Raw genomic sequence first — 22,542 nt, 5'->3', positions numbered from 1 at the left:
AGGTAACAGACCTCCGGTTTCAGTGCAGAGGAAGGACAGGTTCATTAGCAACCGGACCAGACTCCCTTACAGAGTCAAAGGAAGTTGCAGTGGAGTCAGTAGAGGCTTTGGAATTGGCCAGATCCAGATGGAAGTTCTGGCTCTGCCTTTAATAGATTTGATTAGCTTCTCTGCTCATTTCCTCATCTCTGAAATGGTCCTAGGCAGGGGTGATTGGAAGATTCATCAAGATTATGCCTGTAAAGCTCTTAACATGGATCCGGAAACAGCGCTTAGTATAAATGTTGGTTGTTACTGGTTACACAGAAGCCTGTGGCACTGGCTCATGGAAACTCCAAGGCCGGAGGTAGACCAGAGAAAAAGAGGAGGACCCCTGGCTAGCTTCATGAACTTGGGCCTGCACCAGGGTGTGGCATGCCCTAGAAACCAGTGGCTGCTGTCAGCAGGGACACAAGCAGCCCTGTTTAGCGTCCTGAGGGCAGAGGCTTTCACACAGGGCAGACCACAGCCCCTCCCCCGATGCCTGGAGACCAGGAAGAGGAGCTAATGGACGTCAGTGACTGCTATCCTGTGTGCCCGTGTGGTGCAACTCAGGACAGAGTGTAGACAGAGGAGGAAGGAGGGGGAGGGGTCAGTGGTAGTGGCTGGGCCTAAGTACCCAGAGACTGGTGTAGGCTCTGTATGGGCTTCAGTTACTGGTGGGGCCGGCCATTGTATCCATCCACAGCTATCTAATGTGCCAAGTTCTGTGCCACTTTAACAGAGGGATTACTGTTTGTGTGGAATGTGTGCCCTGCCCCCCCCCCCCCACCCCACCTTAAGTAGAAATGATTGCACCATCTTGCCAGGCTTGTTGGGAGAAAGAGGTTTTTCGTGTTTCCTTTCCCAGATCAGTGAGCCCATCAGGTCCCAGCTGAGGAAGGAGAGGACACAGGAACATCTGAAACTCCTTTATTACCCTGAGTATTACAAATAGAACACAGTCACAGTATAAAAAAAGAGCAGGAATTAGGTGCAGGCAATGACACAAAGTATGCACTGGGGACACATTCCTTTCAGAGTCTGCAGCTAGTTACTTGGAAAAAGCCAGTTATGATTGTAAAAATTTTCTCTTTAATAACAGTAATTCCACTAAAATTATACAAAGTACATTCAATACTTAAGGGTAGGGAGGAAGCCAGTTTGGCCCGGAAGCATCATCAGTCGACTCCAACAAAGGAAGCCCAGCTGGGCTGGGGGAAGTTGGGGGTGGAGGTCCGGTTGTAAAAAAAAAAAAAAAAAAAAAAAAAAAAAAATGGATCGGTTAAAAAAGCCACCCACAAGGAAGCAGGGTGAGCGTGCACGTTCCTGGAGAGGGCGGGAGGCCCAGCCGGCATGCTGGGGCTGGGCACGGGCTGGCGCTCAGGCAGGCTCCGAGTTGGTGGGGGGCAGGTTTTTATGCTTGAAATACTGCACAACTTGTTGGGGTAGTTCCGCCAGCACAGCTTTGGCCAACGTCTCTTTTGCCGCCTGCGGGGTGGGGGGGGGGGGCAGGGGGGGGTGGTAAGGTGGAGAGGAGAGACAGGGTTACTGGAGGAAAGTCGTGAGGGGCACCAGGCCCAGACAGCTGCTGGAGGGAGACGGTGTCCCTGGAGGACAAGAGCGGTCTGGAGGGCCAGAGTGGTCTATAACGCGCATCCCTTGTCCCGGCCCAGGCCTGAAACCCCACTGCTAGCAGCGCTTTCCTTTATATGAAGTCTGATTCTTACCTTGAGCCCTTGAGATGCCTGGGAGTAACGTTTTAGGATGAATTTGTGTGTGGGAAGCTTCTGGGGAAAGAGATGGTAGAGGCGAGCTGCATAGCCTACTCCCCTGGCAGATACTTCCTGAGCACCTCCTTGGCCACCATAAATGGGCTGGGACTGTCTGGCTCACCGCTGAACGCCCAGCTGCAGGCCAGGCATAGGGAGTCAGTCAGTGTCCTCAGCCTGAATGGGGAGCCAAGGCCCAGCATCGAGCCTCAGGAAGCTAATGCTCTAGAGGAAGGAGCTGGGCCATCTCAGGCAAACCCAGAGGACACGGGGCAGAGTTGTGAGCACCACTGGGTATAAAATATGCAATCGGTTCATGCTGGGACTAGTTTGTAGGATCTGAGCCACAGAACCCCGAGAGGCCTTATGGCCAAGGGAACCTAGGCCCAGAGACATCAGGGACTTGCCCAAGGCCACACAGTGAGCTTCTGGTCAAATAAGAGTTGGGCCCCAGGCTGGCAGTACAGGGGTGGCATCTGAGAGACTGCTCCCTCTGGGATCCTGGTGGGCCCAATTGCCAGAGCAGCGACCTTGTGGGCAGACCTGGGGTCACCTGCAAATAGGCTCAGAGCCACCTCCAGGAACAAGGCGGGGCTACCAGTCCCCCTGTGGAGGCCATCCTAAGATGGGCCTCGTTTCCTGTCTGTGAAGGATGCTGGCTGAGGTAAGGTTACCAGGAAAGCCTCTCTCACCTCTGGGCCTTTGCTCTCACACCACCACCTCCCCCCCACCCCACACCCCTGCCTGGCTTTGACCCACAGGGATAACTCCCAACTTCTGGTTCAGGACCCAGGTTAGAGGGCAGGGCTTCCATGAAACCCTGCCCTGGAGCCCCAGTCTAGATCAGGCAATACCCCGTGTGTTCCTCGAGCTCAGGGAAGCAAGTGCTCATGGGGTCGCGGGGCCTCCTCTCAGGGCAGGCCCTCGGGCGGGGCGCAGTCAATGGAACGGAGGGTGGAGGAGCCTCAGGTTAGGCAGACACTCCCCAGACTTTCATCCTCACTAACTGGTTGCTGGGGTCCCGTAAGTGCCCCCTCCCCAGCCCAGGCCCACACTCACGTTGCGGAACTCTCGGAAGGGCACGAACTGCACGATATCGCGGGCGGCCTCCTCCCCCGTGTGGGAGCGCAGTGTGCGGCTGTCCCCGTCTAGGAACTCCATGGCAGCGAAGTCGGCATTGCCCACGCCCACGATGATGATGGACATGGGCAGCTTGGAAGCCTGCACCACGGCATGGCGCGTCTCCTCCATGTCACTGATGACGCCGTCCGTGATGATGAGGAGGATGAAGTATTGCTGCGAGAAGGAGACAGCAGGTGCGCTGAGGCCTCTGTCCCCCGCTCCCCAGCCTCCCCCAAACCTTCGGACCCCTGGGAGGAAGGCAGCGCTCCATCGTCAACAGCTGCGTTCTTGGCAGTCAGGACCACGGCTGAGAAGGGAGACCCATGCTGGCCGACGGACTCGGGGACCAGCCTCCCTGGCTCTGTTCCACCTGCGCAGAAACCCCCACAGCCCGCTTGTGCCCGATCCGCACGGCTGGCCTCTGAGACGGCGCACTGGTCATGCAGGCGGGTGCTTCTGGCCCTGTGGGACTCTGCTGGTAGTGACTTGGGGTCACACGGCAGACAGCATCAAGCCATGGTATTAATTCCACGCAGGTCTTTAAATTCCACAAACTGTACCCAGGAGGGAGTCTTGTTTGATTCTAGTGTGCCTTTAACGCCTACCATTTGCAAACCTTCCTTACCAACAAAGAGGTGGGAAGCACAGCCCTTCGGGGGACCAGAGTTTCTAGCTAGACTTCACTATCAGGTCTGGTTTGTTGTGTTTATTTTTACTGTTACTCTCTACATATGGCAAGTTTAACTTTTCGCTTAGTTGGGCTACAAAGTTTCTTTATAAAACTACTTAAAAACACTAATTAGCATGGGTGATGTTGGCCATAGCGTGAACTGCAAAGGGCGGGGGTGGGTAGGCGAATGAGATTTAGGAAGGCTCACTGGCTGGTCTGGGCAGGGACCCAGCATTCTAAGCAGGCTGAGACCTCAGTTTCAACTTGGCCCTGACCTTAGCACCCTCTGGCCCCTTTTTGAGGAATGTGGTTTTCCTCCTCTGTAACATAAGCAGAAAAGCCCTATGTGGCCCTAATATTCGGAAGCTTTTGCCTCCTAGCCTGATCCTCCGGATTCTCAGGAGAGGAAGTAGGGGGCCCAGCCTTGTCCAGGTGATTGAGGGCAGACCCAAGCCAGATCTCAGATCAGCGCCTGGCCACCTTCTCACCCAGCAAAGCCATTTGCTCCCTGGGGAACATACAGAGGCCCCCTTGGATGCCCTGCTCTCTCTCCCCCTTGTACCTCACACAGTCGTAGCAGGAGCAAGTGAGCCGTGTGGAGGTGTAGACACACCATCCTAACCCCCCTGCTTCCTGTGGCTGCCGTGCAGCACAGCCTGCACTGTGCCTTTAAGAGACCAAGCCCTTGGCTGGGGATACCTGTTGCTATGGAGATGGCAGCCTAGATCCCTGCAGTGGAGGGCAGCTGCTGCCCTTCCCCCTCCCCTCCCCTGCCCCCCTCCCTGGTTGGGGGCCTTATAACCCCATCTACACCCTCGTTCCCCCCCACAGCCCACCCCTTCCTTAAGGAAGCACCCCTTCCTTAAGGAAGCACCTAACCTGGTGGGAGGGAGGATGCCTCGCCTCTGTCAACAGGTTCACCACTGGGGGCAGGACTGGCCTCCCACCCTCCTTCCAACGACCCTCCTGGCTTTCCCCTCTCAATCGGCCGCACCTCTACGCTAGGAGATTGGAGCCTGTGGCCCCCAGGCCTCCTCCCTCGGGCCTTAGAGCCTTCTTCCCAGGGAAGTGGGCACAAATGGGGCCTGGGTTCCCGCAGGACCTCGAGTACCAACTGCCAGGGTGAAGAAGTCCCTGCTAACACGGCAACAGTGCTGGCCCTCCTCACCCTGTGCTTCCCATTTTAGGGATGGGGAGAGGGGCTGAGAGCGGTTCAGTGACTTGCTAAAGGCCTCACAGCTGGGAACGAGCACAGTGTGGGCTCAGACACCAGCCTGGCTGACTCTACAGCTGGGGCTCTTTCCACAGTGTCCTCCTCTACCACCCGCATTTTGTGGCCGAGCCTCTCCAGTAGTGGGCCCTGGCAGGGAGGCGGTTTCTGCACCCCCTCACCCCACACCGTGGGGTCAGACAGCCTTAGTGTCCAAGACAGCAGCCCCGGGAAGAGCCCAGGAGCATGGCACTGGACATTAGCCCTTGCTAATGCGCCAGCCCGCCATAATGCTCACGACCACGTGCTCGACCGCAGCTTCTGCCCAGCTGGGCAGGCCTTGGCAGTGAACGTGCAGCTAACAAGTCCTGGGCTCCTCACCTACCCTGGGCAGAGTCAAGGTTGTCCAGGAGCCTCTTAAGCCACTACAACCCCAGGGGTCCACAGCCCCACCTCTAAGACAGAAGTGGGAGGGGGCTGTGGGAGAGGAGAATGAAGGGCAGAACCAGGAGGAGGGAGGAAGGGGGCTCTGCTGTCCCCACAGAGAGCCCGGGTCTCCCCAACCCCGAGCTTTCCTACCTCCATGCCCTTCCTGGTGCCTCTCCTCCTGCCTGGCATACCCTTCCAGCCACAGCTCCAAGATCCATCTGAGCGTCCACACCTCCATCCCAAGCAGATAGAAGGCCCTTCCGGGCCCTGAGCTCTGCTTCCCCTGCCAGCATTACCCCTGGGGGAGGTCTTCTCTGGATGCTTCTCTCTCCCCCCACACTCTGAGGACTCCATGCTCCAGAAACACAGCCAGTCAGTGTTCCAACCAAAATTAGAACCCCCACTACGACTCAGGGATGGAGTATCTTTTGCCTTTACCCAGAGGTTCTTCAGGCTTCTGGAACTGTAAACAGTCACTTCCCCTAATGCATTTAACATGTGATCTGATTTGTAAAAAATCGACCATGACAGTTCCAGGCAGTCTGGGGAAGCTGCTCCCTGGCTTATTTCTGGAAGTTGGCTACAGAAGATTCTGGTGGTGGGGGGAAATTCCTAGGATGACTGTGTCCCAGCTCCCCCCGCCACTGGGACAGTAGATACCTAGGTAGCCAACCAGGAATGGGCAAGACCCAGGGTTTATGGGCAGAGGGAAGGATGAAGGTCCCACGATAGGGGCCCACCTGGCCCCAGCTGAACCTCTTAATACCCTTCAGTGGCTCCCCACAGCCCTCAAGAGAAAATCCAGATTCCTCACTGGCTTCCAAGGCCCTGTGGTAGCTGGCCCTCATCCATCCCCATTCACCCCTCTTACGTCAACACTCCTTCCCTTCAGTTATGTCCAAACACGGCACCTCCTGGCCTTTGTCTATGCTGTTCCCTCTGTCTGGGGCACTCCACTCATGGCTAACCCTTAAGCATCCTCCAAGCCTGGACATCATTTTTCCAAGAAGCCTTCCCTGAGCCCCCTTAGGTTAGGCGCACCTTTATGATCCTGTACCTCCGTCACCATGGGTTTGCTCACCTTGCACCCGCAGCTGGTTTCCAGGCCAGGCTCCCCACTAGACTGCAAGCTCTGGAAGGGCAGAGGCCGTGCATCACAGTATCCCCAGTGCCACACAAAAAACACGATCCAGGAAGGCAGGCTGTGTGTGTGTGAACGGGACAGGACAGGCCTGCACAGAGAGCTGCCTCCCACCACCTGCTCTCGAGTTCCTATACGTGGGTGTGCATACATCTAGGGACAGGGAAGGTGAAGCCACACCACGTATTGCCCCTAAAGCGGCTGTGCAAACGTGTCAGTTAATCCGCAAATTATTTCCGTTTGCCTTAGGTCTAATTGTGCTCAGTGCCATCAAGAGGTGACCCCAGAAGATTCAGCCGCCCACATTTCTTGAGTGCTTACTGTGTGCCAGGCACTGTGCTGAGCAATTTACATGCCAAACTGGTTGAATTCTCACAGTGTTTCCATGAGGCAGCCACTGTTGCATCACCTCCATGGTACGGGTGAGGAAACAGGTTCAGAGAGCTTCGGCAACCTGCCTTGGGTCACACGGCCAGGCAAGTGGAGCAGCTGGGGTCTGAACGAGGTCGCCGGGCCTCTGGAGCCGGAGGCTGAACCATCAGGCGGCACCACCTTTGGAGCACAGTGAGATGTGGGACAGCAAGGCCAGAGGTGGAGAAGCCTGTCTATGTGGACGTCAGGGTGGGAGGGGCTGAGAGAGGCCCTCTGTCCCACTCCTGCTTAGAGGTGGCCCAAGTCACCCCGGGGTGCGGGGTAGTGCTTCCATGAGGGGTGAGGGTGCCAAGAGGAGGCTGCCTCCGCAGGGTGGGAGGCCAGGGACGTGACAAAAGTGCCTGGGGTGTTGAGAAGATCAGGGGCTGCACAGAGAAAAGACCAAGTCTCCCCTCTGGGGAGCCGTCAGCAGTTATTCCCCAGGACACAAAGGTCCCCTTCCTGGCCTTGCCCAAGGCCCAAGCCCCTGGCACACCCGGGACCTAGCAGACACAGGCACCTTTTCCCCTAGGACCACACGTCCCGCCCCGTCCTACCCTGGCTGCAGGGTGAGCCTGGCAAGAGCACTGGCTTCGCTCCTGCTACCATCCACGTTTCTTCCTTTTAAACAAGAGTGCAGGCCCGTTTTTCCATCCCTTTGAAAGCTGGCTCAGGTGGACAACAGACTGGGGGGGACAACGGCCTGGTTCACAGACGGCAGGCCTCCAGACGGTGCAAGCCCAAGGGCTGCCTCTCGTCTGCCCTCCAACCCATTCCAGCCCTGCACCCCAGGAATGCAGAAGTAGTCCCTCCCAGGCCTTTCCCTGGTTGCTGTCTCGCTCAGGTTGCCCCAGATCCTCAGGGCACCCAGGGGGGCTTTATTTCTCCCACTTCCTAACGGAGAGAGGCTCAGAGCAGGAAGCGACTGGCCTCAGGGCCTCAGCCGCCAGCGGCCGGGCAGGACTGGCACTAGAGCAGACCATGCCCCCTGAGGAAGATGCCAGGACCGCCTTCCTTCTCCCCTGACCCGCATGCCGACCTCCTTCATGTTGTCCCGGCCTCTGGCGTCCTGTCTGCCTGGCCTTTCTCCTCCTGGGTGCAGGCATCGCATGATGTTGCTAATCCGAACGCCACCTCCTCAAAGTAGGTCCTGTTAGTACCCCCATCGTACAAACAAGGAAACGGGCTAAGAGAGGTTATGTGATTTGCCCAAGTCACAATGAGGAAGGAGTGTGAGCAGGATTCTTCAAACCCTGGCAGCCTGATCCCAGAGCCCCCTGTGGCCTTCTGAACAACTAGACCGTGTCTTGCCGTCCTGCCCTCTCCGGGCCAGCCCTGGTGTCCTCTTTCTCGCTCTCATAACCTCCACCTCCTCCATCTTTACCACCACTCCCGAAGCCAACCTCCACCTCCCTAGCGACCAGGTAGGGCCTCACCCTCCCTTTCCCTTTAGGAGAGGCCCTGCTGGGTTCCCTCCTCCTGCCTCTCGAGTCCTGCATAGCGCCCAGTCCGAGGCAGGGCCTAGGACAAATTCATCCAACCCCCCGCCATGATGCTTGAGCACCTGCCACAGGCCGGCAGGAGGTGACGGCGGACACAACAGCAGCAGCCCGGGGCCGTGGGGCTGTGAGTCATGGGGAGAGACGCACAACGGACGAGGAAATGGAGACGAGCTAAACAGATGCTGCTGCCATCCTCAGAGTCCAAACGAGAATAAACAGAGAAGGTGGGAGAGCAACCTCAGAGGGGTGGTCAAGGCCCGCCACAGTGGGGGCATCTGAGGGGACCCTGAGGAATGGTGCAACCAGCCGGGCAGAGTGTCACCGGGGCAAAAGCTCTGTGAGGGGAACAAGCTCGTGTGTGTGAGCAACAGGAATGAGGTTGGTAATAGAATCATAAAGGGAGGAAAGTGTGGGGGAAGAGTGGGAGAGGAGGTCTCTGTGGAAGGGAGGGGCCTGGAGGGGCCAGATCTGACATTTGCTGTTAAAAGGATTCCAGGCCAGAGAACAGATTGTAGGGGCCAGAGGGGTGAGGGTGTGGCTGTGGTGTCAGATGAGGGAAGACGGTGGCCTTGGCCATGGGAAGGAGAAGTCGAGAGAGAATCTAGGCATGGGTGCAGCTACTCTTTCTTTCCAAGGGGGAAGCCCAGAGAAGGGCAGAGGCTCATGAAGGTCCCCCGGAGGGGGGAGTGGCCAGGCAGGAGTCAGACCGAAGTCTCCTGGGTGGCAGCCCAGGCTCCACCCCAGGGCTAGAAGCTGGGTTTCCAGCCATGGCTTGAGCCTGACCGGTGGGCCTGGGGACAGGGCCTGGGAAGTACTACACAAGACACTGCCCTTGGGGCGGGGGGGGGGGGGGCGGAGAAGACTTCCCAACAGTCAAGTCAGCGCAAATCCCGGTGGGGGAGGGAAGGGTGGACAAGGTGACCCTTGGTGACCCCAACACGGGCATTCGGCCTGAGGCTAGGGAGCAGGGAGAGGACCAGGGATGCAGATGCCCACGATGGCCATCTGCCATGTACTCCAGATGCCACTGGCAGTGTCCGGCCAGGCCCTCACCTCACCGCTGGGCCAGACAGTGGCCCAGAGGGTAGCTTTAGGGCCCACAAGGACCACCATCCCTTGGTGTCCATGTATCCCAGGAATACCAAATACCCCCTGTCCTGGGGAGGCACCTCCCAATGATCACAACCTTATTCACCACTAAGCATAAACAGAATCACTGTGTCTTTTTCAAGTCTGTGCTCCAGAAAGCCAGCACCAATTGAGTTGAGCTTGGTCCAACCCCCTTGCCAGACCTGCAGGTAAACTGAGGCACAGAAGGCAGAATATCCAGCTCCCCAGCCCTGTGGGGGCAGGTGGAGCTGGAAAGACAGGCCCCGGTCTGGCCCTCCCTCATGTCAGGCAGGGAGGGCCCAGCCAGTGCCCGCCCCCTCCCACACATCCACGCCGGTGGCTGCCTACTCACCGTGGCTGTCTGCTGCTGTGTGGCCTGGGCTGCAAACCGAGCCACGTGGTTGACGATGGGTGAGAAGTTGGTGGGGCCGTAGAAGCGGATGTGGGGCAGGCAGGCCGAGTATGCCTGGGCGATGCCATCGACACCTGCCTCGAGGAGAAGACTGTATCAGCAAGGTTGCCCCCCGGCCCTTCACCTACCCTCATCCCATTTGCAGACCCTACCTCTATTTCATGCTCACCCTAAATGCCCCTATGGTGGCCAGTGTAGGTCCCATGAGACTGGAAGCTCCCAGAGGGCAGGGCCAAGTATAAAGCAAAGAGTCCTGAATATGGAGTCAGGCGGACCTAAGTTCAAATCCTGCCTTGGCCCCTTCTTAGCTGAGGCAAGTTGTTTAATCTTTCTGAGCTCATGTCCTTGTCTGTCAATGGGACTGATAATCTTCACTCTTGGGCAGTTGACAAGAGGGGACCCAGCAGGCTCTTCCCAGAGAAGGAACTTGGCAGCCCAAGTCTTGAGGTCCATTCTGGACATGCTATGGCTTTGGCTGAGGGTTGCCGTGGGGAACTGAGATGCTTGCACAGCCCCTAAGAATATCCCACTGCCCGGTGGTCCTGTCCAGGAGGCCTTTGTCTGGGGAGGAGGTTGACCAACCCAATTTTGGACAAAGTCTCTAGAGACCTGCTCTAAACGAGGCAGAGCCCAGGAACAGCAGAGGGCTACATTTTTAGCCAACAGATAGATGCCCATGGCTTCTGAGTCACAGCATCGTTTGCAAGTTGGTGACTTGACACCTTTCCCTCCCAAGTACAAACTGGGCCCAGCTTTGGGAACCCCCCAGGGAAGGCAGGTGCTATACCCAAGCCAGATCCTAGGCTGGAAGGTCTCGTGATGGCAGGGACCACCCTCTTCCATACCCACCTGGGGCCCCCTTCCTCCTCCAATAGTTTCTCAAATGATTCTGGAGGCTCAGAAATTCTCTTAGGTCAAGGGGGCAGGGGTGAACACAGGCACCACACTCACTGCCTGCCCCTTTCTCTCCTCCTCCCCTCTGGCAACCCTCAGTCCTTGGGTGCCAAGGCTCTTTGTGGAAGGCAGGGGGAGCAGGGTGGGGTTAGGGCTGGGTCCTCCCAGCAAGGGCGGGTGGGAGGCGAGAGGCAGGTATATAATTTGCCGCCCTCACCTCGTCCTGTTCTACACAGGGCTTCCTGTCAACGCATCCCTTAATTCTCACCTGACCACCCAGTGAGGTGAGCTAAGCAGGTATCATACTCCCTGGGGCAGGTGAGGCAGAGGCCCAGAGAGGTGCAGTGATCTCTCCAAGGTCACACAGCCAGGAAAGGGCAGCAGCTGGCCTTGAATCCAGGACCACCTGACTCCAACCTCCAGCTCTTCCCCATCTGTCATTATGAGCAAGCATGAGGGGGAGGGGAAGGGAGAAAAAGACAAAACCTATACTCTGCCCCTCCCTTTGCCCAGCGCAGACGCAGGTGGGCTTAGCACTCACCCGAGCAGAAGGGGTTGGTAGGGTTGAAGTTGATGGCAAACTCATGGGAGACCTGAAGTGCAGAGAAAATGTTGAGCCGGCAGCCTCCTGGCTCCAAGCCCCACCCACTGCTGGGCCAAGTCTCCCTCTGTGGGTACCTGGCTCTTCAAGCCCCATCCCCACCCCAGGTCAAGGCTATTGACACCCCCCTACATCTGCTTCCACCTTCCGGTGCTGGGGCTGAGCCACACAGAGAGGTCTGACTACCTTCACTTTGAAATGGGCACCACATCACCCCCATCTCTGTTTGCCGGGGGGGGGGGGGGGGGGGGAGAGGGGAGTCAGGCTCCTGCCTGTGTCTCCTCGCCCCACCAAGATAGTTCCTGAGTGGGACAGAGAGGCTTCTGAAGGCATCCAGGTGGGCTCCAGGAGCCTTTGAACTGAGCCTCTGTCACACGCCATCACTGACGGTCCACTTTGTAGGGCCCTGAGGGCTTTCCCCCGACTTAACAGCACGAGTGCTAACAAAGGAGCCTGTGTTATGCCAGGGAGCCAAACGGGATTAGCGGACAGCCTGCTCAGAGCTGGACTGGGGATGAGGAAGCATAATGGGACCAGAGGAATGGGGGGCAGGGACAGCTATCACAGTTCCCCTGGGGCCCGGTCCCATTTCTCTGCCTCCAGACCCAGCCCCCAGCCCTGTGGGTTATTCTGCACACTCCCGATCCAGGAACACAGAGGAACAATAACTAGACCCCATTCGGGGCTGCGGGGGCTGCAGAACCCGGGCCTCTGATGGGGCCCTCCCCACTCTCTGTCCTGCTGCCCTCTCACAAAATCCCCACGCGGCCCCCTTCCCTACCGCATGCCACAACCCACGTTCAGAGTTTTGCAGGCATCCCCTCACTCCTGGCAATGACCCAATGGGGAAAGGCCTGCAATTACCCCATTTTCAGAAGATGAAACAGACACAGAATGTTCTAGAAAGTTCCCAGGCTCTCACATTTACCGAAGGACAAGGTTGGGACTAGAACCAAGGTTAGGCTGCCTCCTGAACCCACTAACCTCAGAAGGCGTTCCTCTCGGTAGGCGTGCGGACAAGGACTCCATCTTGTTTGTGTCTGCACAATGACCTCCCTCGGGGCTACGTGTTCTAGGCCCCAAGGAGGTTAATGTACGCCCACATGGGAATGCAGGAGGGCTTCTTCTGATCTTTATAAAGTGGCGCACGAAGGCCCTACGTTAGCTAACCAGTAGAGAAGGCGCGCACACAGAGGGCCCCACTTTAGATAACTACCCTGTGGCCTCACCACCATGCCCCTTGCTCTGTAAAAGCTGCGGCTGAAGGTTCTGCTGGCCCATCAGTAAGTTACCCTGAATTAAGTTGTGGAAACGGTAGGGAGTGGCTTGCTTCGTTTTTCCCTCTTAAAGTGACTTCTCAGTCCGGAGGATACTTTACCGACCCTCCTCCGCCTTTTAACACTCTTCCACCAGTTTTAAATTAGGAAGATGAAGATCTGCCAGGTGAGAGCTTTAGTCTGGGCACAAACACTCCCAGACGACTCATTAGCTCCAAGATAATTAGCTCTATACAACGCGCATGTTAGAAGGCCCCCACCAAGTCCAATGTACCCATTTCACAAGTAAACAGCGGCCCAGAAAGGGGAAGCCAGGTGCCAAGGCCACACAGCAGAACAGGCCTAAGAACTGAGCCTCTCATGCGTCGAGTGGGAGTTGGAGTCCTGGCCTTGTGAGCCCTCCTGGGCCAAGAGGGGGTGAGACTCAGCACGAGGAGTTCACCCCAGGTGGGCCCTATGGGTGACTGGGTGGCCTGAGAAGACACTTCCCTGTTCTGGGCAACAGCTTTTCTGTTCTTTGCTCCCTCAGCCCTAAAGGCTGGCACGGAGCCAGTCCCCTAATGACCGTCTTGGGTCCTCTCCCTACCCTGGGGCCCTCTTCATCCTGACCCCAATCTGGGCTCCAGCTGTGGGGGCTGGAGGTCCTCATTGCCATGGCAACTTCATGAGCCTCTACAGAGATTAAGAGGGGGGCTTGTACCGAGGGGTTGAGAGAGGAAAATGGTTGCCAAGGAAACAGGCCTCCGTGGGCCAATGACTTCCTACAAAATCAGATTTTAGGAGATTTTAGAGACCAAGGGGGAAAGCCCCCTCCTGATAGGAATGGAGTAATATTCTGCTTTCTCGGCCACCCAGACTCTTGATTCTTCACCGCTTCCCCCCTTTCTTTGCAGGAGGGCTTGGTGGTCCAAGTGGATGGGGCTGTGGAGGTCACTCATCCAGCCCAGAGGTCCCTCAGGTCACCTAGACCAGCAGCTCCATTTTACAGGTCAAAAGACTGAGGTTCAGAATGGGTCAGGGCATGCCCAGGTGACACGAATGAGCCACATCAGAGCTGGGACCAGATCTGGGAGACAAGCGCTCAGCAGCCCAGCCCCCTCCTATGCTTGCTGCCCTGGTTTGCCTAAGAAATGCCTGTAAACAGGACAAGTTTCCTGGAGGCCATAAGCCAGATTAGGGGCCCCTGGGGGCCTGTTGGCCACAGGTCTTTGTCCTGGGACTCCCTGCTGCCTTGTGACAATCAGTGGTTCTGTTCACCAAGCCTGGCCCGAAGTCAGTGAGTTACTTAAGACGCTGCTCCCTGTGGCCCTGGCGGGGGCAGGGCATGAGGGAGGGAGCTGAAGGGACCCCAGAGGGACTGTCCTCTCTGAGCCTCAGTTACCCCATCCTTACAGTGGGGAGAGTCATGGACTGTGCACTTCCCCACCGCAGATCTTTGCGTGCCCTCCTTCCCGCCTCATCCCTCTCTTCATCTGACCGACTCTGGCTCATTTTGAACGTCCAAGCCTTCATGTCATCTCCTCAGGAAAATGCTTCCTGAGTCCCTCCGCCACCATCCAGGGTAGGGGTCTGCTTGGGGCGCAGCTGGCCCAGCCCCAGGGAGGTCCGAAGGTCCCAAGTGCACGTTCCTTCGAGCTTCTCACCCTCAGAGAACCAACACTTCTGTCTGCTCAGGCTGCTAGGCCGCCGATTCACTGTCAACAAACAAGTTCTGCACTCCTCATGTGTGCCGGGAGCTGGGACACAGAAAGGAGGAAAGCAGGGGCCCTCCCGGACCGTGAAACCCTGGAGGGAGGCAACAAACAGGCCAACCCACACATACAGAGGCGACCATAAAGTTCTGTGAGGACACTGCCTCTCACTGGAGGAGAGGAGGGCCCTGCATGAGCTTCCTCGGGAAGACCTCCCAGAGGGAAAGATCTCTTGGCCTCTAAGAGTGGGAAAGAGGTGAACAGGAGCAACAGGCCAGGGGAAGGCCAGGCGCAACGGCCCTGAGGTGGGGAGCAATGAACGAAGGTTCAAGAGGCTGGAGCAAGGCCAGCTAGAATGAGAGGGAGGCAAGGGGCTGGGAGGGCCAGGCCTGGCATGTGCCCTTGCCCATTCTGGCTCCCACATCCCTCCTGGCGCCGCCGGGCCCTCCAGCCTGGCCAAGCCCGAGCCTCTCCAGAGCTGCCCTGTGACATTTCCAAGGAGGCTTTTGAGCGAGAAAACGTCTCATTCAGCCAGAGTTCTTTCAAAGCTGGCTGGTGTCCTAGCAACGGGCTCTTGCTGGGCCTGGCCGCACCAGCCTGCCCTGCCCCCAGTGGCATCACTGTCTGCCCAGAGGCCCAGCTTTGGTTCTGCAGGATCCTGCCCCCTGCACCCCCACACCGAACGGTGGCCAGGAGGCCACAGAGCCGCTCCCTAAAATCCTAGGTGAAGATGGTCCTCCCTAGAGAGGGTGGGAGGGCAGTGCTCACCGGAAGCAGCGTGGGTCACAGCAGGGCAACAAGAGGGGGCACTAGCTGAGACGCACGTGCAGGTTAGGAGCCCTCTGTGCCCGCAACAGCCCCAGGCTTCTCACTTATGGAGAGGCAGCAGATCCTGAGAACAAATGGAAGCCTCCATTTGCCCAGCTGGAATCCAGGCTCCCTGTTGGGAACACGGCCTTGGGCAAATCACCTGAGCCTCTGTTCTTTCACCTGGAGAATGGACAGCACTCCTTCTCTTCATCCCTCCATCTGGCCCACTCTCACCCTAGCCAGTCCCCACTCAGCAGCCAGAGCGGGCCTTCAAAATGCCAACTGCTCGCTCGCTCTCTCTCTCTCTCTCTCTCTCTCTCTCTCAAAATAAATAAAAAACGTTTAAAAAAAATCTTTAAAAAGGGGTACCTGGGTGTCTAACTCTTGATTCTGGCTCAGGTCATGATCTCACCGTTCGTGGGATGGAGCCCCACACTGGGTGCTGTGCTGACAGCACACGGCCTGTTTGGGATTCTCTCTCTCTCTCTCTCTCTCTCTCTCTCTCTTTGCCCCTCCCCCACTCGCTCGAGCCTGCATGCACGCTTTCTCTCTCTCAAAATAAATAAAAGACATTTTAGGGGCGCCTGGGTGGCGCAGTCGGTTAAGCGTCCGACTTCAGCCAGGTCACGATCTCGCGGTCCGGGAGTTCGAGCCCCGCGTCGGGCTCTGGGCTGATGGCTCAGAGCCTGGAGCCTGTTTCCAATTCTGTGTCTCCCTCTCTCTCTGCCCCTCCCCCGTTCATGCTCTGTCTCTCTCTGTCCCAAAAATAAAAAATAAAAAAAAAAAAAATAAAAAAAAATAAAAGACATTTTAAAAAGTCTTCAAAATGCCAACTGGATTGTAACGCTCTACATGGACCCTCCAGTGGCTGCCCATTGCTGTTTAATTAGCATTTGAGGCCCTGAGTGGCCGGCCCCCCACCCTGCTAGCCATGTCTCTCTCCACCCTCCACAGAGAGGCCATCATGGCCACCTTCTTTCAGTTCCTCCAACTCGCCCTGTCCCGCCTGCCTCCCAGACTTTGCAAAGCTGGTTCTCTCTGCTCTGAACACTCTCTCTGCCCCATCACCAACCCCAATCACTCTGCAAACTCCTTCTTGACTTAGACCATGCCTCTCCAGGAAGCCTTCCCTGCTACCCCCAGGCCAGGCTGGGGCCCTCCTCTAGGCTCCTCCCGGGCCCATGCTGCCCCATCTCAGCACTGATGACCTTCCAGTCCTGGGGCTTCCAGAAGTATATAGGATACCCTGTTCAATTTGAATTCCAGATAAACAATGGATAACGTTTCAGGATAAGTATGGCCCAGGCAATATTTAGGACATACTTATACTTTAAAAATGTGTTTATCTAAAACTCAAACTTACTGGGTATCCTGGATTTTTGTTTGCCAGATCTGGCCTCCTACTTGTCTTCTTAACCTGACCTGAATACCAGGGGTCAGAGACCATAACTGTCCTGCTCATTATAGCCTCCAGCGCCTACGTGAGGTTCAGGCTGAGGAAAGAGTGTGAGTTTGGGGTAAATGCAGAGAACACAGGGCAGCTGGGTGGGCCTCCAGCAACTTCCAGATTCCAGAAAGGCCAGACACACAAGTCCCATCTCGACCAAAAGGAAACAGTCCAGCTCCACTCACCTTCCAGTCTGGGGGTAACTGGGCCCCGAAGCCCAGAGCCGGAAACATCTTATCACTAATCAGAGACAGGAGAAGAAAACTACTGTAAGACATCAGGTCAGAGGCTTCACTGCCCCCCACCCACCCCTCCCAGCCCTCGCCCAGGGCTGGGCCCACTCTGCCTTGCACACCTCCAAGGACAGAAGGAAAAAGCTCACCACCTCTAGAACGAGCTCTGTGTGAATGATCTACTGAGCTCACACCCACCTCTAAGTACCTGGTGAATGTGAGGCTTGACCCTATCCACACCTGTGGCAGACATGGCTAATCAACCACAGTGCTTCTAACCGGTGGGCCTGGATGCAGCTTTTAGGTCCTTCTCAAACTGGGACCTCAGACATCCGCTAAACCACAGTCGTTACAGAAATATACTGCCTGTCTCTCAACCTCCCATTTCTGTCTGAGAAAAATTCTCCTAAATGAGAACCCTGGCTTAGTGTCAAGGCCCTTCCTCATCCAGCGCCAGGACTTACTCTCATCTCCTTCCAGCTGCCCTCCCTCATACCCCACTGGCCCAGCCCTGGCCACTGGCCACTAGCTGTGTCCCAAACACACAGGGCACCTCACGCTCCAATTTCAATCATGTTATAGCTCCTTTTGCCCCCAGCCTGTTCCCTGTGGCAAACTCCTACTCATCCACTAAGGCCCAATTCAAATGGCCCCTTCTCTCTGTGGGTTTCCCTGAGGCCTGAGAATGCCTCTCTTTGGTGCTCCCATAGGTCCTGCCTCACTTGTAAACCGCTCTCTCGGAACTCCAGTGATTCGTTCCCTGTCTTCCTCCGTGCGTGGGAACTCCCTGAGGGCAGGGATCATGTCTCACCTGTTCATTCGCTCAACTTACATATTGAGGAATCCCCTGGCTGTTGTGTGAAGGACAAACCGCCAGGTACTAGGACAGAAGCAGGGAGACCAGTGAGGAGCCTACTGAAGTGGTCTGAACGGGAAGGGATGCTGGCTTGAACAGGCTGGTAGCAGTAGGGGTGGGAGAAGGGGCTAGATTCAACTAGGTTTGGAAAGGATTTGCTGAAAGAACACTGGGGGAGATAAGGGAAGGAAAAAGTGAAGGGTTCTGGGTGAGTGGTGGTGCCTCTCACGGAGATGGGGAAGAGGGTGAGAGGGGTAGGGGCCGGGGCAAATGCCCAGAGCTTACTAGGTCCTTCTTTGCTAAGTCCAAATGCCCATGAGGAGGCTCAGTGAAGGGACTGAGTGGGCAGCTGGATACAAGGGACTCCAGAGCAGCAACAGCAGGCTCCTCTGCCCAACCATGCAGATGGGGACTTTCACCTCCCTTGCCCTGTGGGCTATACCTCTCTTAATGTGGCCAGGGATCACAGCCCCACCCCACCCCCCTCCAACCCCGGACCTGGGAATCAGACACTGGTAGTAAGGCTGTCTCTCTCAAGGAGGCCAAGTGCACACAGGATTCCTGAGCCTGCTGTTGTTCCTGCCAAATCTCCGGCACCTGCACCTTCCTTCCCTGTTCCCCATGTTTTGGCTTCCTAGTCATTCTGCCCTCTGGCCTGGAGGTCCTAACAAGCACCACCTGTGGCAGTGATGCCATAACCTTCAAGTGGCTTCTGATCCTCCAAGGCCACACCCCCTACACAGCTTTCCTTCACTGACTTTCCACTGCCCCCCCTCCTTAACCCAAAGATTTCCAGGAAGCATGGCCACGGGAAGAGGGCCCACACGTGGTGGCTGCTCCTTCCAAGTTCCCAGCAGGAGTGAGACTATTAGGCCATTAGGTGCCAGGCCCAGGAATCAGAATGTCTGGGTGCCAGTCCCCCTGCTCTGTGTGACTTCGGATACATTCTCTACCCCCCTTCTCAAGCCTACATTTCCCCAGCTCTAAAAGGGAAAGTTGCAACAATAGCAAACACGTTTCATTTTCCATCTTGATTCCTTTTCTTACTGGCTACTTGCGGTACCATATGGAGAAGGATTCCAGCGTGGATCTGGGCTCCGTAGGTAAGAGGTCAGCAATTGACTAGCGAAGTCTGCCACAGGTGTGGGAAGGGGCAATAAGGCACGTCATGTGTTGGCCATTCCTAGGTTTGATGATCTTTGGGTCCCTTCCAGTTTGATAAGCTGAGCTTCCTGGTTGGATGAAGCTGGAGCTGACCTTCATGGTCCCTCCCCAAGTTTACCTGTCATAGTCCTGAATGATCTGCCCGACAGCCCAGATGGCTGACAGATATTCGTTGGTGCCCATGGGGTTGATATAGTGCAAAGAGGAAGGGTCCAGGGGATTCCCATTGGAGGCTGTGAAGTCTATCCCAACCTGTAGCGTGGGGGTAAAAAAAAAAAAAAGGCCACTCAGGGTGGTCACAGACCCTAGCTCCCTATCGCATCCCCAGGGAACGATGAGCCTGATGGGACATGGGAAGCCCACTCATCTCCCTGTGCCAACCCACCCTTCCGTAAGATGGTCTGACACCTGGAAACTGACTGTCACTCCGTTGGTTCCAGTGCCATTTGGTTCTAGTGCCATTTGGCTCCCTATTGCTCAAGCATAAAGTCTATTGCCCAGATGTGACACAAAGCCAACTCATAGTCCCAAATTCCTTTCTCCCCCTCACTGTCACTACCCATACACTCATCTGTTTCCATTTCCAGGCCTTTATTCATGAGGTTCCCTCTACCTAAAGAGCCAGGCCATCTTTTCCCCCTAATTCTCCTCCATCATTCAGGCCCAGTTTGGATCTGCTGCCCCGTGGAAGCCTTCCCAGACACCCTCTCCCCTCCCCAAGCCACCTCCACCAAGAGGCCCCGGGACCTAGGGCTGCCCGGTACGGCAGTGCCCATCTGCCCAGAGTCGGTGCTCACTGTAGGCAAGATACGTGCCCCTGAAGCCAGGTCCGGGACTAGGCACAGAGCACCAGGGAAGATGCTCCACAGGAGCTGGGGCTGATATCTGCTCTCTCAGCCTGCAGAGAACTCCAGCCCAGCCCCCGGAGGGCTACCAGATGAGTGGGCAAGCCTGCCTGGCAAGGGGGGGATTAGGAGAGGGTTCCAGGGAGAAAGATGGCCACCTTAGAACTTGGTCATCATGGGATGGGTTTGGCATAGAGGAGGTGCTCAGTAACCATTTGTTGAATGGACACACACACACACACACACACACACACACAGGAGGAACAGGAGAGCCCAGCCTATTGGAATGAGAGGGTAGTGGTGACCAGTGGGGTCAGAGATCAACAAGGCCAATCCCATGACCCCATATACTCATGCAGATGACCTCCTGCCCCATGGAATCTAGAGGTGGTGGTGGAGAACAGTGAGGCAAGGCAGGGAGGTGGGCAAGAGCATGCGACCCCAGCAGGACCCCTGGGCCCCAAGGTCCCCTTTGGGTGAGGAGCATAAGACCAGATGGACAGGACAAGTCTGTGGGGCCTACACTCCAGGCTACAGGCAGAGGCACAGTTCATTTACTAAATACCTACTGTGTGCCAGGCACTGAGTGATTTGCTGAGGTTTGTACAGAAACAAAACAAAATCCCTGCACTAAAGGTACTCACAGTCTGCAGAGTGGGACAAACAGGGACAAGAGAAAAAATACTTATATAATTTCAGAGTGGCAAGTGTCCTGAAAATCAAAATAGGAGAAGAGACAAGAAGGAAGCAGGAAGCATCAGGGGAGGCTTCCCTGAGGAGGTGACCTCTATGCCATGGCCTGAAAGGTGGTAGGGCAGCAGCCATGAGAAGGTTCTGGAGGAGCGTTTCAGAAAAAGGAAACCGCATATGCAAAGCCCTAGAACAGAAAGGAGCGTGGCATCTTGGAGGAACAGTGGGGTCCTGTGTGCATGGAACCGAATGAGCAAACAGGAGGGGCAGCAGAGGAGACAGGAAGGCCTTCTGACCATTGAAGAGCTTCTTTTCCTGCTGAAGAGGTGTAACCAGCAATCCTCGGAGGGCTGGGCAACCATGCCCCGATCTCTAGCTACACCCTGACTCAGGCCCAATCACCTATGCCCTCTCCTCTGGGCCAGACACACCCTTTGCCCTGGAGAAGTCATTCCCGAAGTTTACCCCATGTCCCTCCTGCTACAGTGGTGACCCAAGCCCTTAGGGAGGATCCTCACTGGGGTTGGGTGGGGTGGGATTGGGGGGAGAGACTTACCGTGAACATGAGCTGGCAGCCTCCCAGGATGTAGTCCAGGAAGGAGTAGTCCCGGTTTATCTGGAAGGGATCAGGGGAGTCACTGGGCCCCTGCTCTGCACCTGAGGCCTGGCCCTCTACCTAGTCACAATACCCAAGAATGACCTTTGGAGAGCTGATTGCTCTGTGCCCTGAAACCTTAGTAGAGTCAAGGAGGCCAAGAGAAGACCCGGTCTCATTATAACCAAACTCCAGTCTCTATAACAACACTCAGAGCAACAGTTCCAGTGGGTGAGACTGACACACACACACACACACACACACACACACACGCGCGCACAATGATTCCAGGCAGGGCCCAAGGGCCCAGTGTCAGTTATACCTACCAATTACACGGCAGAGAAAGTCTCAATTTGTTGCTGTTCAGTCCTTAAGCCCTCTTTAGCCCTGACCAAGCTCCGCTCCGAACGGAGAGAGACCAGGCCTCCAGCTCAAGGCCTTCTGCTATAAATTAATAAAGCTGCTAAAACACTGTGTTGGTTTTGATAGTCTTTGCTCCTTTTGGCAAAGGATGCTGGCCTTCTAATTTTGGTGGAGTCAGAGGGGGGTTCCTTTCAAAATAAATGTATTTAAGTAAAAAAAACAAAAACCAGCCAAAGAAACAAAAAATCGAAGAATGGGAGAAGAAGGGCTGATTACAAAAAGGAGTAAGTAAGGCAGGTGCCAAAAATCATGAAGGGGAATCTGAGGGACAGAAGCGTCAGGCACAAGGACCCAAAATCACGATGCTGTAACCTGACGGATCAGCTTTCACAGAGCACTTCCGCGTTGTGACCTCACTGAACAGTCGTGGAAACCCCAGCCTGTGACAGCGTGGACTCCAGACAGGGACATAGAAGCCTGGGGTCTGGGGTCAGCCAGCTGGCATGGAGAGGGTGCCAGGACTCACTCGGGACCTTCAGGCCCACCGACCAGGGCTCTCGCTGCCCCAGCCCAGGCTGTCTTCCTTAACATCTGGCCTCATTCCAGCAGACGCTTGGCTACCAGACATCCAGGGACAGCCCTGACCACTGCTGGTGTGAACCTCACTCCCCTTCTGGGCCTCAGAGGATCCAGCTCTACCACGGGAGTCACAGTTGCCAGAGCCCTCGATGATGTTAGCAGACCCCCACCTGACGTCCCTCTGCCCCTGGGATGCCGAACACGCGGTGGGAAAGCCACCAGCATGGGAAGCAACTTCCCAGTGACCTTCCAACTAGCAGAGGCCCTGGAAGGTCATCTCATGCCCTCTCGGACCTCCTTATATCACAGGAATGTGAGCTGAGACCACCCTTCACATGCTTTACCTAGTTAACATCCCCATTCTACAGATGACAAGACTGAGGCCCAGAGAGATTAAGCTCAGAAGATCGCAGAGCCAGGATGTGGCAGAACCAGGATTTGAATCCAGGCCTTTCTGGCTCCATCCCCAATGCTCTGTCTATACCTTCTGCGGTGATACCTCCCTGTGTGACCCCAAACCAGGCCCCTGCCCCGTGCCCACCCCTGTTGGCTCACCTTGCAGGAACGCAAGATAATGATGCCCGAGTTCTTATAGTTCTTTTTCTTCCTTTGCTTCTTGGGGTTGATGCACTCGAACTCCAGCTGGGCAACATGGGAAGAGAAAGAAAAGCTCAGCTCAGCTCTTCCATGGCGACTGACT

General features: G+C 56.1%; 1 protein-coding gene across 4 annotated transcripts in view; it reads right to left on the bottom strand.

Moving 5' to 3' along the window:
- Window positions 1-935: 935 nt before the first annotated feature.
- The window catches only part of CPNE2 (copine 2), a 47,833-nt gene continuing 26,226 nt past the window's right edge, over window positions 936-22,542 (bottom strand). Inside the window, exons 9-17 of one of the 4 annotated variants that reach the window (XR_006961864.1) lie at window positions 22,398-22,484; window positions 20,862-20,921; window positions 18,889-19,022; window positions 16,703-16,757; window positions 11,233-11,284; window positions 9,738-9,871; window positions 2,850-3,086; window positions 1,749-1,928; window positions 1,418-1,509 (exon numbers count right to left, since the gene is read on the bottom strand). Coding sequence is in view for 2 of the 4 variants with exons in the window: in XM_047078453.1 (XP_046934409.1) it covers window positions 1,402-1,509; window positions 2,850-3,086; window positions 9,738-9,871; window positions 11,233-11,284; window positions 16,703-16,757; window positions 18,889-19,022; window positions 20,862-20,921; window positions 22,398-22,484 (867 nt within the window). In the remaining 2 variants the exon portion in view is untranslated. The other 3 variants (XM_047078453.1, XM_047078454.1, XR_006961865.1) reach the window with 3 other exon arrangements.

This window comes from Lynx rufus, unplaced genomic scaffold (assembly GCF_022079265.1).
Source record: "Lynx rufus isolate CCGP_SWC_20201006 ecotype Redwood Valley unplaced genomic scaffold, mLynRuf1.p SCAF_16, whole genome shotgun sequence".
NCBI classification, from domain to species: Eukaryota; Metazoa; Chordata; class Mammalia; order Carnivora; family Felidae; genus Lynx; species Lynx rufus.
Note: the sequence above shows the minus strand (reverse complement) of the source record. Positions and strands in the feature narration are given on the sequence as shown.